This window comes from Aptenodytes forsteri, unplaced genomic scaffold, assembly GCF_000699145.1.
Source record: "Aptenodytes forsteri isolate BGI_AS27 unplaced genomic scaffold, ASM69914v1 Scaffold239, whole genome shotgun sequence".
Taxonomy (NCBI): domain Eukaryota; kingdom Metazoa; phylum Chordata; class Aves; order Sphenisciformes; family Spheniscidae; genus Aptenodytes; species Aptenodytes forsteri.
Window position 1 is genome coordinate 1591760 of NW_008794743.1, and position 18607 is coordinate 1610366.

Here is an 18607-nt window from a genome sequence, read left to right on the forward strand (position 1 = left end):
GCTTGTGTGCGCAGTTTTTGCTTTACCTATTAAACTGTCTTTATCTCAACCCGCAAGTTTTCTCACTTTTACTCTTCTGATCCTCTTCCCCATCCCACCCAGGGGGGAGTCAGTAAGCAGCCGGGTGGTGCTTAGTTGTGGCTGGGGTTAAACCACGACAACAACCAATCTATTTAGGTACCTGTTTTTAGTTTAGGTTAACACGTAACCATCCAGAAATTTGTTAAGATGTTTAAATCCACGTCAGTAATTTGTCTAAACTTCCCCATTTCCCAAAGTCTTGTGCTTAGTTTACTCCTTGTTACACTAAAGGAAACTGCCTAAGCCATAAAAAAATCCTGTCAGAAGCACAAAATAAAAAATACTGAGTTGTTTCTCCTCCCACTGCCTAACTTGTAGATTTTCAGTAAACAGAGCTAATTTTTGTCTAACAGCAGGTAAGAAATCTTCATATACAAAGAACTAATATCCAAATCCTTGGTGCTGCTACATTTTCACTTGTAATCTTGAACAGTTTAAAAAGAAGAAAGAAGAGAAGAGGAGGAAAGAGAGGAAGAGAAAGAGAAGGAGAGAGAGGAAGAGAGAAGAAAAGACTGTCCAGTCCAAAATATTACAAGCAGAATACTTGAAACGCATGACATGGTTAACACCTTCAGGAAAGAGTTACATGTATCCCAAAGGGGACTTGTATAAAAAAATTTATACCTGTCCCCCAACATCATTGTTACCTGTCCCTTGGAAGAGCTGTCCAGGCAAGGCTATGGGACGTTCCTGCTGAAATTTGTTGAATTGCAACTCCATCTAAACCACTTACTTTCTTCGGTTTAGTAATGGGACCAGTAGAGTTTCCCTGACCACACTGTCCCATTGAATTGTTACCCCAGGCATAAACTTCGTTATCTATAAACATAAATAAAGTAGAAAACAAAACCTGAGATACAATTGCTTTTGATCAAGAGGAGTATTATGTATCTTTACACCTTATTCTTTTTACCATGAGAAAGTGCCAAACAGTGACTGTCACCAATAGAAATATCAACTATTCTTGTAGCAGCCAGTTCTTCAATAAGCTTGGGTCTGAGAGCAGTTGCCTCTGAAGAGCCACAGCCAAGGCATGCACCACAGCCCCATGCATAAACCTAGAGCAAACAAACCACAAAATATCAGCGTGTCAAATTTGTATTACTGGTGACCACGAACAAACAAAATACCAGATAACCACTTGCACAATAACTGCAATTACGCTTTCAACGAAAACATGCACAGTACTTTCATGACACTAACGCACATTTCATATAATCTGTATTTCTTCCCCCCAACCACTCAGATCACTGGCCACAGAGCACATCAATGGGGAGGCTGTTGCAAGAAAAGAAACTGCTACAGTAAACCTCAACACTCCTAATCCATACTTTAAAAACCCATTGCCCTTGAAGCACAGTGGGGTGAGGGTGGGGGGTCAGTTAGGTTACATGTGTAGAAATGCTTATTGTATTACGTGTATATACATCATGCCAGTAAGGGCCCTCATTTACCACCTAAACATTTATTTCCAAGCTCTCCCGAGATTTTTCAGATTAGAAATAAAACTTTTGTTAACACCTATATTCTAAAATACCCATACATTTAAACTACTAAATCACTTAACCACCTGAGTTGGTTAATGCATTAAAAATTACAAGCATTTTTTTCAAATTTCCAAAATGTATTCAAAAATTACAAGGCTTTTGCTTCCAGAACCCACTTTGCTTCCTGAATCCAATTTGGTTTTGCACTGGTTATGTTTATTAACCTAAAGAATAATTCATTTTCTGTGGCTAAGCAAGACTCTTGAAAACTGTACTTTTACATGACTCTTCAGCACATTTTAAATTACTCTAGTGCATTAGGATCTCAGTACTTACAATCTCTAATCAAGAATTTCACTTATATTTAAGTACTAGTTGAATATTTTCTCAACAGTCAAAATAATAATTGCTGAAATAATGAACCCACACCATCTTCACCAACTTTCATCATTTGAGTGAAAACTTGTTTTTGCCTACCTGTCCTGTTGATGTCAAGGCAAGCGAAGACTGGCTCCCAGCACAAACTTTTCGAATAAACATTCCTTGCAAGGCTTCTATAACTTTAGGTTTATACACTCTATTTGTATCACCATGACCAAGTTTGCCTACAAAAGAAGGAAACACAAGTGGAAGGTATTTTCAATACATAAGCTATGACTATTAGAAGTACTCAAAAAGAATTTTTTTTGGATTTGCAAAAATGTCAGAGTGTATTTTTAAAATTAAAACATATTACAATTTTTATAAAACCTATTCTCTTTCTATTGCAGTAATTACAGACTTCAGGAAATATATATTTATCATAGTGTATTTAAAAATTGAAATATTAATTCCATGTATCTACACTATTCATTGCCTGCTGTTTAATTACTAAAGCCTTCCAAAGCACTAAACCTTTTCATATTTGGCAAAAAAAGATTAAAAGATTTCTCTCTCCTGCTTTATAAAAGTAACTTGAAAAAAACCCAACTTTTCTGCATTTTTTCCTAACAGCTGTGTGCATTTGTGTACACATTAATATTTTTATTCCCTTATTCCTCCTTTAAGTTTCTCTTGAAAATAGCTATTCGTCTCCACAACTTCACCATTTTCAATCAATGACCTCAAAAACAAGGACTGTCACTAGACCATGTCAGTGTGTTGACAGAAAAACATTCCTCAAAAGGAATGAGAAAAAAACAAAATCAAATGTAAAATATATTACAAAGGCTGATAATTTCTACAAAGGTTATGCTTTGATTCATGTTGTTTTAGCTTTCCTACAACAATATTTTAGTATCACATTATTAATATCCAAAAGCCAAATTGTTTATAATTTACTGAAACAGAAGAGCAAACTCCAATACTTTGTGATGGTTAAGATGCCTGTCCTGTTAAAAACTGATTTTTCAACTGAAAATTACAGAAAGAGGAAAACAGAGGAGTGGGAACAATTCTATATGTACATGTCAGAGCTATGTTTCGAACGAAATTCAAATTCCTACCCAGTTCTATTAAGCACCAATTTGATTATGAGATTTCTGTAGTCTGCATTTTCCTCTCTTCTCACACTAGGCTAGGAAGCAATAATACAGCAATTTTAATCTGAGTTTTATTTTTTATCTAGCAGAATAACCAAATTTAGCTAAATACAGTAATCGTAGAAAATGAATGATTCTGTCTTTGACAAAGCATCTACTGGCAATGAGGCTTAGAAGCCCTTCATTTTTGAGATGGGAGATATTTCTTCAAGAGGCAGTTTAAATGCAACAGTTTCTAGTACCTGAATACAGTTATTGCCATATCAAATAAGTGAGTTTATTTGAAAGTTATCAGCAAAGCATTTTTTCCAGAATTGTTTATGCCTTCATTGAGCTTTCTGCTCTGTGATACCTCTTTTCCTTCTGATAATCCCTTTTTAAAGTCTATAATCTTGCAGTTAAACTTCAAATATTGTATTTAGATTTTACTAAAATCCTTTTCTTGAACAGCTACCAAATGGCAAAAAAAACCCCAAACTGCTAGGAGTACTGAGGCTAGGAGGTAGATAGAGTAAGACAAAAATTACTACCAAAATGTTAGTTTTACCTACCATTATCTCCTCCTCCAAATGACCATACTGTTCTCCCGTCTTTGGACAGAGCTATTGTGTGTGAACTGCCACAGGAAACCTCTCCCACATTGCTAATATCTTTTACTAAAGTTGGAATGTTGCGGCTGTTGCTGTCACCATGACCTAAGGAAAAAAGAAAAATATATTTTCTTTTTGTGAAGATTTCAGTTCTATTTATGGTTTGTAATTTCAGTAAGGTTTTGCAAAACCCATATACATTGTAATTAGCAATTACAAATGATAATTGCTGCCCACTTTTTGGAAAGATTTGTAGTAAGGTTTGGAAGAGATCTGTAGTAAGGTTAACAAACATTTCATTTTTGTTAAGACATACTCCAGGACACTTGTTCATACCTTACTGCTACTAAATCATAGGACTATTTTCTATCTAGTTTAAAAGAAATAAAAAGAATTACTAGTAGTACAACTGCCTTTAATACTAGTTGATTAGGTAGCTATACTACCTGATACTAGGCAGCAGGTAGCCTGAACAGCAGAAGGAAGCTAAAATAAGGGCACACTCTTACTACTGTCAATAAAAGCATACCTACTGCACAGACAAATAAAAACAGCAAGCCAGTTAGTTTTAGACAGTCATAATTCTAACTGGTCCTTTCTGCAGATCCCCAATACATTACAGTATCACCTACTTCATAATAAGCATGAGTTACATGTCTAATAAACTACAGAAATTCTGCAGACACAGAAGAAAAATGGGGAACAGCGGTAAAACAATACTACATGGTATTCATAACTGATTAAATGTGAACAATTAATGCGACTTTTAGCTGCGCACTGGAACTCACCATTGTACACTCCAAGCTCCCCAAAGCACATAAAACCCCCACATTACCCTAAAACTCAATGAGAACGTTCCCGCAATTCCCCCCCAAATTGTAGGTTAAACCTCTAACCTAGTGTTCTTTTCTTAACAGCAGGGATAGGCTCAGCACTTCTACTGATTACCTTGAAAAACTGTGACAGTTTAAGTTGTAAAACACTGTCCTCATCTTCTGCCCCTGTCAGTTACTTGCTTTCACCGTTCTACTTGGCGATCATGACATTCAAAGCAAAGACAGCAGAAAGGAACTAAAACACAACTTGAAGCAGTTTTCTATGCAAAATCTGTTGGTTCAACTGAACCTACTTGAGAAGGGTGGTTTTTTTATACTAGGCATACCAGCTGTACAGCAAAGATGATGAAATAGACCAGTAAACTTTTAGCAAACAGAAACACCGTGGTTTTTGTTTCAGTTAAATTTAACTTTTAAGACATAAAGGTCTTAAAATGACATTAAGCCATTCTGACAAACTTAATGTCAATGTGATACTTATTAGTATCACATTAGAATTAGACCCTTGATATTATTAGCCAGTTATTCATGACTGTTCAAAGAACCATCCTACCATCACTAGATCATGTTTATCTAGAATTCCAGTTTATTTAAAATGTCTACTGTTGACATTTAAGTGGCAGTGGCAATCATATATAGTCTCACAAATGGAGGCAACTTCTCCTGAAAAGAAGAATTTAAAAAAATAGATCCTTTGTAAAATTAACTGCATTAAAATCTTCTAAGAGTCTGTGCACTAGTTTTAATACAGGGACCTATATACACACACCTGTGTACATGTGTATGTGTATTTTGAGGGGACAATAAGAGAACAAGGCATATACATGTATAGTATCATTACCAGACACAGGAATTCTTCCAAAAGCATCTTGTGAAATTTTAAAATTACCTAATCTTCCAAAGTCTCCTTCTCCCCATGTATATAGCTCTCCATCTTCTGTAACAGCAGCGCTATGTCTGTATCCAGCTGATACACATACAACAACCTATGTTACATGCAAAAAATAAAAATCAAGTTTTTATACAAATTGAATAGGAAGTTTGAAAGCTTATGAAAGTCAAGTTTCAGAAGCAGTCTAGATAAATTGACTTGTTCACTCATGTAGAGCAAGTACACACATACATTAATCTTTGCAATCTTTTCTATTTGGTATTTGATAAGTGCAAATCCGTACACAAAGAGCCAAGTTTATATATAAAACTGGTCATGATTTATTTATCGAGCAAATTTAACAGAACGATATCCTAGTCTTAAAGCAGCAAAAAGCAGCATCAGTGGATGTTTAAAACACTGGCCAAAACATAGACAGGTAGGGAAGAGAAGGCCTTGTAGGACAAAACAAAGCCACTTTTCAAATGAAGCCACTAAAAAGTTGTATACGAAAAGTCCTAATGTTATAGCTACCAAAAGCAACCATCTCCTGGAATGTCACCGCAGTTCAGCAAAAGTGTACAAGCAAGTTTTACTCTGAAGACAATGAGAAGGTTTACTGACAATGCCATTGTCCAAATCACATGTTTAAAGGCAACCATAAGTTTTAGTGCTTTGCTGAAAGCAGACCCAGCTTCAAAAAGAAGTTTAGAGAAAACACAGAACTTTTTCTTAAGATTTTATATATTTCGAATTTTACACAATACCACAACTGAACAGAACACAAACAGGTGTTCTACTATACAAAACATACCTTTCCTTGCAGAGGACCCTGAATAAGTTTGGGATATTTCTGAGTTGAACTATTTCCATGTCCCAGTTTTCCATAGTCACCGTCACCCCAGCTGAAGACTTCCCCTTCTGTTGTAAATGCTAAAGTGTGACCATCAGATCCTTTTGAAGATGACACTTTTTTAATAGACCTATGAGGCTCAAAAGTCAGTTTTTTCAATGTGGACTGATTATTGGAGTCACCCAGTCCTAATCTCCCATAGCTGCCTTTACCGCAGGCTCTAACAGAACCATCCGTAGAAATAACAAAAGTACAATATTGTCCAGCTTCAATCTATAAACAAAAAGGTTAAAATAGTAAAAAAGAAAGATCAGATAAATCTAAGATTCACATATAGGTCTAGAAGTCTATATTTTTAAACAGAATGTCAGGTTTCTTCAGATAACCTTTTCATATAATGCAGAAATTAAGCAGAATTTGGACTTCAGCAGTAAAATTCAAATTCTGGAAAAATATTTTATGAGTAAATCTATTTTCTTGAGGTAAAGGATGTAAATAGTGATTAATCTATTTTATTTATTTGCATCTCTTCCACAGACTACAGAGCTCGGGCTGCCTTCAGATCTCCAAGGCTCATGGATGGAAATGGACAGTCTTTGAAGGTATCTTAATTTCTGAAGATTAAAAAGACAAAGTAACAGCTTGATAAAGCACTGTAGGTTTTGCTTAATTTTAACCAAGAGGCAACATTACAGAAATATGCCAAATGCTAAAAATCCACCACCACTTGAGACTATGCTTTTTAATTACATAAACACCAAAGAAATAAGACCAAAAGTTTTTAAGAAAGTAAGAACTTGCCTCTACTGGAAAGTCAGCGCACAGCTGAAGAATGACCTAATAGCAAACCAGCTAACCCTGCAGTAATTTCCTATAGGAATCTTAACACACCATAAGTGCAAAGCAGGTTCAAATCTGAAGCATAAAGGCACTGCGTGTCCACGTTATAAAACGGCACAAAGCAGGCGGTGGACTGCATGGTGACAGCCCTGTTTACTGTGAATTAACTTCTTCATATAGACAAATCCTACAAAGATAGTCAATGAAGGTTGAAGAAAAAATTCTTTATCCCAGTGGGAAATCACATAAATATGTTGTACGGGTGTATACAGTACTACTTAAAGAGTAACTCATTCATTCAGATCACTCATTCCACTGTAATGTTTTGTTTAAAGGAAGTTTTTTGAATGCATAAACTTGCTTTATGATGCCTGGTCCTGCAGTCCACTGGCATATAAAAATATATCAGTGACGTCAATAGAAACAATTTCAGAAAATGTACGTAAATTGTCTAGTGACCAAAATAATGCTTTTACTTAAGTCAACACTGCAAGGCCAATATAGTAACAGAAAAGCAAACTATTCTGTTCTGTGTCACAGAAGTGACTGTTGCAACTGTCAATAGAAGTGCTCAGTTGCAACTGCAGAATCTGTGACTGAGAGCAGAAAGACCATACCGTATATTGCTTTTCAGAAAGCTAGTTAAGGTTGCTGTGCCAGCAGTTAGCCCGATTTGGACTTTTAAACTAGGCAACCTTGGTGTGAAAACCACCAATGGAAAAGAAGATTGAGTAGTTAAGATACCTTTTAAACAACAGTAAAAAAAAAAAAAACCAAACAACTACAGGCAAGCAAATTCGTCTCTGCAAATGCATTTCACAGCAAGTTAGATAATTCAATTGTTCTTGTTACATGGATATTGATCTGTCTGTGTCATTAAAAAAGAAACAGAATGTTTTTTCCAGGCATCAATAAAAGTAGCGAGATACTTTCAGTAAGTATCAAATAACTTGTGTGATTAGTTCTGAGCACCATACCTTCATTACAACTTGACACTCAGAAATTAAGTACTATTTTCCAATTTCATATTATAGCTATGAAGCTGTTAAATGTTACATAATGTACCACTATAAATGTCACTCACTGTCTGTGCATCAGAAAAACTTGGAGCAAGCTTGGGTTGAAGTATTTTCTCTTGAGTTCCTTCTACCAGTTGATGACTGCTGTTGCTACCCCAAACATACACTTCACAGGTCTCAGAAACAATGGGAGCATCACCCGTTTGAATGCTGTCAGGGCTGGCACATGTTCTTGAGTAGTCTGATGCCATTCGACAAACCTATTAAAATGAGAGGTTTATTACACAGTAGCATTTTCATTTATTTCCATATAGTCACAATGTTTAATACAACTGTACTTTCCCCTCAATATGATTCTCTGCCTAAAACACAAATCACCTATCACCATATCATTAGCTTGCCCAAATTACTTTGTTTCTCTACATCTTAGTTTTTGACCTTTTTTCGCCTTCCTCTTCTACTCCAGAATAACTCAGTAGAGACTAGACCATACCCACATGCACACACCAATCAGGTGTGTGAGGGGGAAGTAAACTACAATTACCTTAAAGTCAAGGTTCGTTTCAAGACATACCTCTTCAAATAAACACAGAGCTGCCTCGTAAAGAGAACATAAGCCATCAGACGTTCTAGTCGGCTCTCTCCATTGACTTCGATCCGCGGATGATCCCTACAATTTTTAAATGTTGTTATTATGAGAAAAATACTTCCATACAGCAACAGCGCACCTGTACAAAATACATTAGGGATTTGTTCTTATAGTTAAGTTTCTATAAGCATAAGTAAACTACCTTTCTCCTGTGATATCTGCATACACCTCAGGATAACAGAAATGTGACAAGTGCTAGTTAAACATTCTTATTTATTCATTTTTGTGAAAACATCTGGGTTTAGAGTCAATTTCTCCCTATACTGCTTTGTTCTGAAATGCATGTCACTTGTATTTAGTTTAAAGTGATAATTATTTAATTTAAAAAGTGACTAATCATCATTATTTTTGTGTTTACATATCTTCTACATTTTGGTCTCTAATTTTATGTCTAGTCCAAAAACCAACAACAAATAAAGTTGCCCATCAGGACATTCAACACAGTTCACATCCTGTTACTGCCATGCTCTTCTCACGGTCCCCATTCTTTTAATTTTTCAGTTTTTAAAATTTTTTAGCAAGCATTACAAGCCTGAGAGGAGAGAAAAGAATGACCACTTCAGGGAAAAAGTCTTTCCCTATTTCAGTCTGAGCATATGAGGCAGAAGCTTGCCACAGCTTCTGATTGCATATTGTGCAATAATTTCATAGCTTTAAAAAGAATATTCATCTAGGACCAGAATTAAGCACTCAACATACAAAGCAGTGTGCCATATGTCCAAACAATTTAGTTCATTTTCTTATCGCATTAATTTCTGAGCAGTATCAAAAACGCTAAACATCTCAGATCTTACTGATTCTCCAAAGATGTATAAGCAGACACCCAGGTTAACTGGAGCGCAGGAACGTCCAACTGGAGCGAAAAACAATGACAACACAGCAACTTTGAACAGGAACAAGGCATACTGCAAAGCTTTGAATTCTAAGCAAATTCAGCAAAGCAAGCCTTAAAAATAGTTCCATACTTTCTAACTTTTAAATGTCAAGTGCAAGTGGATCAAGTACGTCCTTGATTCTTTTCCTGAAATTAGAGCATAACGCCAAAAGTGACAACACAGGGATTGCTTTGCTGTTTCATCTCCTTTACCTATGAGGAAATGTGTGGGCAGGGAGGAAGAGAAAGAGATGGTTGGTAACAGAGGAAATACTGAAAAAAATTTTCACACAAAAAAAACCAAACAAAAACTTTTTTAATATATTAAGCAGACTCTTCAGCAAACTGGCATTCAGTGTTGAAAAACTATTTAAAGTTAAGAATGCAACTACATTTGCAATGTAGAAAAATCAAAGCTGGTATACCTACCAAAGATCGTCGCATCTGTGTTAATATACTCATAAAGCAATCAAAGCTGATCATCCCTTCTGGACTTTGCAGCAACTTGGTTTTCTCCATGGTGTTTACTACAGCTGAAGCACCTAAAGCCATTTCTATCCATTCAAGAAGATATCGCAAGGAACCTCGTTGGGCAGCCAAACCAAGAAGCAATTCAGAAGCTAATCTACGACCTAAAGTGTCTGCCCCAGAGTTTGGAATTGTTACTCCTTTAAGAAATGTTGTTACTTGTGATAAACAGTCCAACCCCATTGGTGGAATCTTGCTTTCATTTGCTAAAGATAAAGGTGGCAAAGAGCTCACCACTTCTATTGCAGTATGGATAACATCATTGCAAAGACTGAGGCCAGGTCCTGACGCGGGCATCATCCAACTTTGTCTTAGCAGTGCAAATAACAAGCTTAATCCGGTCCGAACCCCCATTTCTATGAGTGCGTCTGTACTTGACCTAGGACGTTCACTGACAGAATGCACATCTGTTGATCCAGAACTGCTTTCTGGTGAATGCTGCTGTTGTTTCACCTTACCCTTATCATGATATTTATTAGAAAGTGCATAGAAGACACGCTGTAACACAAGGAGACGTTTTCGAAGTGCTCCAGCAAATGGAGAGTCTGAGCACACCATCTTCGCCAGTGCCAGCTGGCTGCTAAGAAGGGCATCCAAGTAGTGGTCCTGTTCATCACTAGATAGAGATTCCCGCTCAAAATCTGGTAACTGAGGTCCTTTGAGGCACAGAACCTGCTGGGGCAATGGCACTACTTCTTTATTGCTGACTAACTTAGCGTACAAGATAGAAACTCCCTCCCTTGTTGCAATAGATTCACTGTCTTCTGTGATCCAGGAGCTGTTTAGATGTTCAAGCCATTTCAGCTTCACAGGTGGGACCATAGCTGCCATGTTGGTTTACTCCTTTGCCATCAGTCCTGAAGATGACAAAAAACTGTAAATAAATGTGCAGTATTATCTAGAGAACTTACTACTCACAGCAGGACAAATCCTAATAATCCTTTAAGACAGCAAGCAGCAAAAGATTAATCACCAAGAATTACCAAAGTTCCACCATTTTACCCATATAAGTGCTGCAACCTGGAATTCAGGTCAAATATTAACAGAATAGTTTAGGAGTAGCATAAAAAAGACGTTACAGATGAATTTTTACGTTCATTTTAAACAAATAAGTACATGCATATGAGCAACTTCCTTAACATGATGTAAGAATTTTAGTATGTCTGCATTTTCTAAACCCATATGCACAAAAATTCACACAAAGCAGATCTAATTCTGCTGTTTCAATGAAAATACACTTTTAATATTCTCTAGAAAAAATAATATTCTCTTTACAGACAGCAAAACTGAGGACAAAGACTTCAAAAAATGCACAAAATCGTACACAACTGTGTACAAGTGAACAAAGTACCAGTGTAAACCTTCATTTTACAATAAATGATTCTACTAATTCAGGCCATAACTAAGGGCTCAACCTGTCAAACACATCTTTAAGTCCTGCTGTCACAAGCCACGCTTTCCCCTTTCTAAGGTAAGCTAGAGATCTCTTTAAAATCCATGTCAGAATGTTAAACGGAAACCAGCACAGATGGCTTGACTGCTAGAGCGGCACATTATGTAGACTCTATTCATTCAGAGAATAGGCTCTTCAGAGCCAAATACACATTACAACTATTCCAAGTAAATTTACAGTATCAAAAATCATGTATTACATTATGTTAATGTATTGTATAATGTGTGACTTTGAAAGTATTCAAAGCTTTTTAGGACAGATTTTTAAGGAAGGGATCGCTAACAATATGGAGGTAAAGAGAAAATAACGCAACAACACTGTTTTACCAGGAAAGTTCAAATTGGTTGCCAAACTAACTTGACAGCTTACAACATTCTTTCAAATCAAAGACATCAATTAATTTGAGAGATCTTTTTTTGCTGACAATTTTAGGAAAAAACCCCAACACATTATGAATCATGACACTTTTACATTGATTCAAACTCAATGAAGCATTATGATGAAACTGCTACAAAACTCCTGGGAATCCTACAATTAAAATGGGATTCCTCGCCACATACCACAAAGCTTTTTTTTGGCTAGCACTAGCCCCTGGAATACATCTCTTTTCTGACTTTTGCACTGCCTGAACTCAAGTCAACTTACTTAGCTGAACGGAAAGATCCCTTTTTCCATTGTTATTCCCTTGAGATACGCAGTAGGGTCTGAGTTCTACACAGGTGGCCTAAAACCTCAGTTACAAAATCCATGTGTGAAACTTGAATGCTTTGATATTAAACCACTTATAACTTCGCTTAAGTGAAAAGTAGTTTCAAGGTTTACAATTAATTAGACGGGACTGCATCTTTTGTTCACTGTTTTAAAATTGAAAATCTAAAATAAATCAACAGATGGAAAAGTTACCTTAAATTACAGAGTATCAGACCTTTTTGAAATTTAATCTGAATGCATCAACTATCAAACTGAACATGGCAACAAGTCCTCTTTGCTCACTTTCAGAAGGGAGTATATAGGGTTGGAAAAGCAGATTATTTTCTCTACATAGTCCTTCTTTCGGGACAAAACACCATAGGTATACGGCACAGACAGTATGGCAAACGTACATATGGCCTTGCAGTTCCCCAATGCTCTCAGTAACTACAAACCTCTTAACCATACTACTCAAAATGAAAGTATAAACCATTTTAAAAAAAAATTGTCAGAAGGGCATCTTGTATATTCAAAAGCATACATTATTTTTTAGGCAAATGATGCTGTAATAAACTACTTCCAAAAATTAAGGTGGTATAAGTTTATAGAAGAACTGTATGTTAGTAAGACAAAATTTGGAGGTAAAACAGGGGGAAAAAAATCAAGTTGGTTTTTAGTTAAGTTTTGAGAGATCTTTTCTATCTTGAAACCAACGAGTTGGAAAAACAATGACAACACAGAGTGCAGAGGCACCTCTATCACTGTAGATGAGTATGTCACATGGGAAGAACCATATGTAGGTGAGAAGTAGTAAGATTAATAGCTTGAAATTTAATAGTAAAACATGCCAGCTTACACAATTATGGAATAAAAAGTTCTCCCGTAAGTAGAGAATCTATTATTTGGGAGATTCAAAAGTAGAAGAATGTAGTGAATCACAGAAGGATCATGAGTCATCATGAAAGAAAATACAATCCTGAGTAGCATTAACAAGCATTTCCAGAATGGTTAGGGAAGGTTAGGTAACAGAAGCGTTTTTACACAATTTTATAAAATGCTAACCAATTGGATTAGCCAGCTGGATTTCTGTCACCTATATCCTGAACTCATTAAAGATTGACACTGGATCATGCAGAGAAAAAGATTATTCCTCTGATCTACCCTAATAGAGAATCTAGCCTGAAGGTAAGACTAGGAGTGTGGCGTTGCAGCATAGTAAATCAAAATAAATAAATACATAATAAAAATGAAAGTAAATGACATCTGGTCTATAAATACAGGAGAGAAAAAAGGGGCGGGAGTGGCTAAATAAGCAAAAGGAGAATATGAGCATAAGAACAAATGGGTATGAAACAATCACAAATGAATTTAAACTGAAAAACTCAGAAGTTTGTTCCCAGTTATATTCTGCAATGAGTTTCTAATGGAAAGAGCAAACCCTTTTGAAATGGAGTATAATAAATTCTGATATATAACACAGAGAATTTTTCTAGTCTCACGTTGTCATTCTACTAGGAAAACATTTATTTCAGGCTAACAAAAAGATCTTCCCTGAAGAGATTACTATCACAAAAAAGATCCTAAGTAATCTGCAGCAAGAACACAAAGTGACATTTATTCCAATTTTGCAATATTTAGAGTCATAAAGTAAATTAATTGGTTTTTAAATTTATTTAGAAAGTGCCTAACGCTGTCTCAGTGACTGCTCTCTCACAGACAGATGAGGATGTATGGGGGAAGACTGTTCCATATAAATGCAGCAATGCATGGCTTTTCTTCTTTGTCACGATACACATCTCACCATAATGCACTTCTTCAAGTACTATAGAATCGTATTTTAATGTTAGTAACCACAATTTTAGCTTACCTGGTTATTATTTTAAAAGTACACATGAACAGCATTTATTTAACAGACAAGGTAATTCAAGATTCAGATCTGAAGAACTAAAAAGTTGCAGAATTGATAAGGATATCTCAGCATTATGATGATTTATGCCTGCATTGACTTATACAATGGGTGACCCTGCTCTCACGTTCTGGTATTTTATAAGGATAAAGGAGGTTAACCTAATGGAGTAGCTTTTCTGACAAAAATGTAAACTGCTGAAGTGTCCACATCTCTCATATAACAACAAGAAATTCCACAGACCAAAAAACAAGGAAATACAACTGACAGTACTCTCCCAAGAATAAAGCAACGACTAGAACTCCTACACTATACATATTGTTTGGAGCTCAGAAACGGAAGATGTTAGTATTCTTCAAAAAATTATTCTAACCAAAACCATTAATGTATGCCACTGGTACCAAAAGGCAAGCTGCTGCAGAGATCAGTGTTTGCATGTTCTGGAAGTGCTGGCCTATGTGAGACTAAGTTGAGATACAAGCAAAGCTTGTATTAGGATAGCTTCTTAGCAGGGCTTATTAGCTCAAGCACAGCACCATGTTGATACAGTCATTCTGTTTACAGGATCCAAGCTAGTTCACATATCTTGCTGCAGCATGTGTCAAAAAACTTTTCAGTCCTTTTCTTCTCACTTTTTCCTTTCATCTTGCAATTTCAGGCTGTTCTGTCAACACTTAAGACTTAAAAAAAAGGAATGCAATATGGTTTTGGAATAACTATCTTTTGGGACTTCCAGCTTCTTAAAAATGAAGTGAGGGCTTCATTGCCAGATCCTACTCATAGTTCTGGATCAGAACCCTGCCATGAGTAGGAGAAATCTACAGAAGAGTGTAAGTGCAATGTGCATTGAGCATTTCATATTTATACATGCCCCATAGATTTCAAAGACTGTCTACTTTAATATCCTACTATTTTTATTGTTCACTTGCAATCTAGCGGCATTTTAGTATTTCAGTACTTTGCAACTGGATTTAGGATATTTTTTTACTGGCTTCAATTTCTCTATTCCAAGAAAACAATTTTTTTTTATTCCTGTTTTGCTCGCTTAATATTCTAACCCTCATAAACACAGTATTTTCACTAGATAGCTTTTGAACTCAACAGCAAAAACATAAACCACAAGAACTACATGCATGCGAAGTAACAATGAAGTCATTAAAATCAACGTTTCTTAGTTATCATTTATACAATGTTCAAGTACTGCAAAAGTGAAAGCATTGATAATGTGACAAAAAAAACCTAATTAAAAAAAAAAAACCTGAGCTTGAAAAACTTCTCACGTACAAGAACGCAGACTGATCACAACTAGTTGAGTCCAGGGTACTTCTAAGTCTGAGAAAATTTTTTAAAATGAATAAATAAAAAGAACCCTCTGCTCCCAAAGAGACACTTGAGTTATTAATTTTAATGCTGGTAGCATTTAGAACTCCAGTTTCTTCAAGAGGATTCTTGATGTTAACCGTAAATTTTGTTAAGCTAACTTACAGCTTAATATGCAAGGAAGCTTTTCCAAAGCAAGAGAGTGTTTTCAAACTGCTCTTTCAAAAATAAGTGTCATTTAAAGTAACCCACAAATGCTTTACCTCCTATTGTACAAAACGGATTTGTTTGACTCCTGTTTTTTAATCATTAACCATGGGTTACACAGGTTCTGAATGACCAGTTTCTGCTCTTTGACCCTTCAAGTTCTAATGTATTACAATTTCACCAAAAAGTAATACAATATTCTGAAGGAGACGTTTGTGTTCTTTGGTAGTCTGAGCCTTATTTGATCTAATTTAAAACTAAATTTCTGGAGGGGTGGAGGGAATTTCTCTGCCATCTAGTGAGAGGATGTGCTTACTATGGCTGTAATGCTTGTAGTGCAACGGATAATATATAATGCAACTTTGTTCTCTCTCAAACTTGACGTTTCACACACACACAAAAACAACCAACCAAAAACCAGAGAACTATACTACAGCTCTTCTGCCAATATACCCGTCAAAAAAACACATTCTGTGCTATTAAACACCAGCTTTTATTCCAGCCAAATTTTCTCTAAAATAGATTAGCACCTTCACCAAAAGCCTTATTTGAGCCTCAGTGAGCCTTGCCCAAGTAACTTCAGTTGTATTACAGCAGAAAAAATCCTTACACATGTCTATCACACAAGAACTGGAGCCCCAACTGTTAACTACTATTCAGAGGCAGTGATAATTCTTTGCATTTCATACTAGACACACCTTCAGTTTACTCATACTACAAAAACCACACGAACAGCTCAGCCTCCAAGTGACACAGATAGGTATTATAACATCCAGAACCTTGTTCACGAAGAAAAGGCAACATTTTCTCATTTGTCAGGAAGAAAGGATTTGCTAACTCCCACTTGATCTGAATTGCAACTGTAAGGCCAATTAATGCAAACTTCCAAACTCTGGTCTTCAGTGACAAAGCTAGCGCCTTCTCAAGAGGCAATACATGGGGATCTAGCTACATTAAGAAGTTCCCTGAATAAAGACTCATTCATTTGCTTTATGTTATACTTACATCTGCTATTCTTCATCCAGAAATTTCAAAACTTGCTCATGTACCTCAAAGGTGCAAATACTGCTCCTTTTCCTGAAAACTGATAGATTTTTTTCTCTTCCCCTTGTATGCATCTCTAAAAATAGAGGCTGAAGCTTGAATCTGAGCTCTTAGTAGTGACCTACTCTTACTACTGCAACTTTCAAAAGAAGTACGTTGGTCCATCTTGAAAATAACATTCGGTTTGATGTGACAGGTAGCAGTCTTTAACCGGACCACACCAATGGCAACAAGCTGATTTGATATAATGCTGAAAACGCTCTCCGGATACAAATGTAAATGATCTCTGTCTCTGTGTGGAGTACAAGTGTAGTGACTACTTATCACTATAGTTAACCAGAAACTAGGTAACAATGGCTAGCACAGTTTATAGGGTAGGGTTTATTTCCTCCAGCTCATTGCCTGAGGACCACAAATATAAGGTTTATAATTGCTTCGGAGCATGGGCAAGGACATCTCATTTCTTTTTAAGTGGCGGCAAAAAAAAAATACATTTGACTTTGAAAGACCACATGAATATACTCACTGATGTTTTACTACATCTAACCACTACAAGGTCAGCTGACAATGTGGAAGGTACCAATTCTGCAGTGTGGGTCAACGTGTAGTCCCGCCAACTTTCTAAACAAGCTGATCACATGGCCAAGCACCAGACTAAGCACAAAGGGAGAAAGCAGAAACATGTGACAAGAAGTGGCGAAAGGAAGTACTTTCCTTTCAGCAGCAGCGGCACAAACCTAAAACAGTCTAAATGTACAGAAACAGCGTTATAAAAGTATTTCAACACTGGAGTTCTTAAAACACTTTGAATTCAAAGTTCCAAATTCAAAGTTCCCAGAGCTTTCTGGGATTTCTATTTCAACAAAAAACAAACAAACAAAGGCAACCAAAATTGTTCCTTCTTAAAAACAGCCCTATCACATCTTGTTATGTGTTTATATTTTCATATTTTGGGACTCCGGTTAGAGAAAATATTCCTTTCAGCAATCTGAAAATAACTTATCCTACTGTCAAATCACTAGCCAACACTTGTAGTAAACCTCCAAATCTTCCACATGAACAGCTCTCACTGGTTCAAAAAAGCTAGGATTTAACCAAGATGATGCCTTGAACATTACCTATTGCATAGTTTCCAGATATGTATCAAAGTTTTTAAATTAGAATTATTACAGAAAGTTTTGATATTTTACTTTATATAAAAATGTATCTGTCCAGCACCAGGTGGAGAAAAATCTATTCACATTAACAAAACATGAACCACAGAAACCCAGCTCTCCTTCCCTTATTCACTGCGTTCTCCTCCTCCTCAGGAAAAAAAAAAAAAAGTAGTAAATAGTGAGAATTCACAAGACGACTCATTTGTCATATCTTTTAGAACCACAGTTCCTGTTGGGCAAATAGCCATTTTTGGGGAGTAAATGCCCACGTATATTTTACTGTTGCTGATCGGTAAGTCAACTAAAATGGACTTAAAACTTATAGCTGAACAAGGATTACAAGGCAGTCTTATAAAATTTAACACCTATTTCAAAAGCTTACTCTAGGGAACAGTTAAGACAAAATGAAAATATCAAACGCTAAAAAACAAGTTCTATGTATCCTGGATGTAGAATTTTTTTCAAAATAGCAATGGCAGCAACTTGAGCTGCAGTAGAATAAATCTGAAGGTAACTAAGACTGCCTTCAGAGCTTGTTTGCTAACTCAGAATTCCAAGTTGTTTGTTATAAAGTTAGAAACCAATCTGGAAAACCTCCGCCTAAGTGTTAACTCTGAGAAAAAAAAATAATTCAGGAACACATTTAAGTAAGTGGAAACACTAATCAAGTGTAGCCGATGAA

At 36.0% G+C, this 18607-nt stretch overlaps 1 protein-coding gene across 1 annotated transcript in view; it reads right to left on the reverse strand.

The window, feature by feature from the left end:
- The window catches only part of HERC1 (HECT and RLD domain containing E3 ubiquitin protein ligase family member 1), an 89887-nt gene extending 78887 nt beyond the window's left edge, over nucleotides 1-11000 (reverse strand). Inside the window, exons 1-9 of the mRNA XM_009273995.2 lie at nucleotides 10050-11000; nucleotides 8672-8767; nucleotides 8163-8357; nucleotides 6200-6511; nucleotides 5404-5500; nucleotides 3640-3783; nucleotides 2046-2173; nucleotides 995-1139; nucleotides 729-900 (exon numbers count right to left, since the gene is read on the reverse strand). Coding sequence (XP_009272270.1) covers nucleotides 729-900; nucleotides 995-1139; nucleotides 2046-2173; nucleotides 3640-3783; nucleotides 5404-5500; nucleotides 6200-6511; nucleotides 8163-8357; nucleotides 8672-8767; nucleotides 10050-10979 — 2219 coding nt within the window. The 5' untranslated portion in view covers nucleotides 10980-11000. The remainder of the gene's footprint in view (nucleotides 1-728; nucleotides 901-994; nucleotides 1140-2045; nucleotides 2174-3639; nucleotides 3784-5403; nucleotides 5501-6199; nucleotides 6512-8162; nucleotides 8358-8671; nucleotides 8768-10049) is intronic.
- Between the last annotated feature and the right edge of the window lie 7607 nt (nucleotides 11001-18607).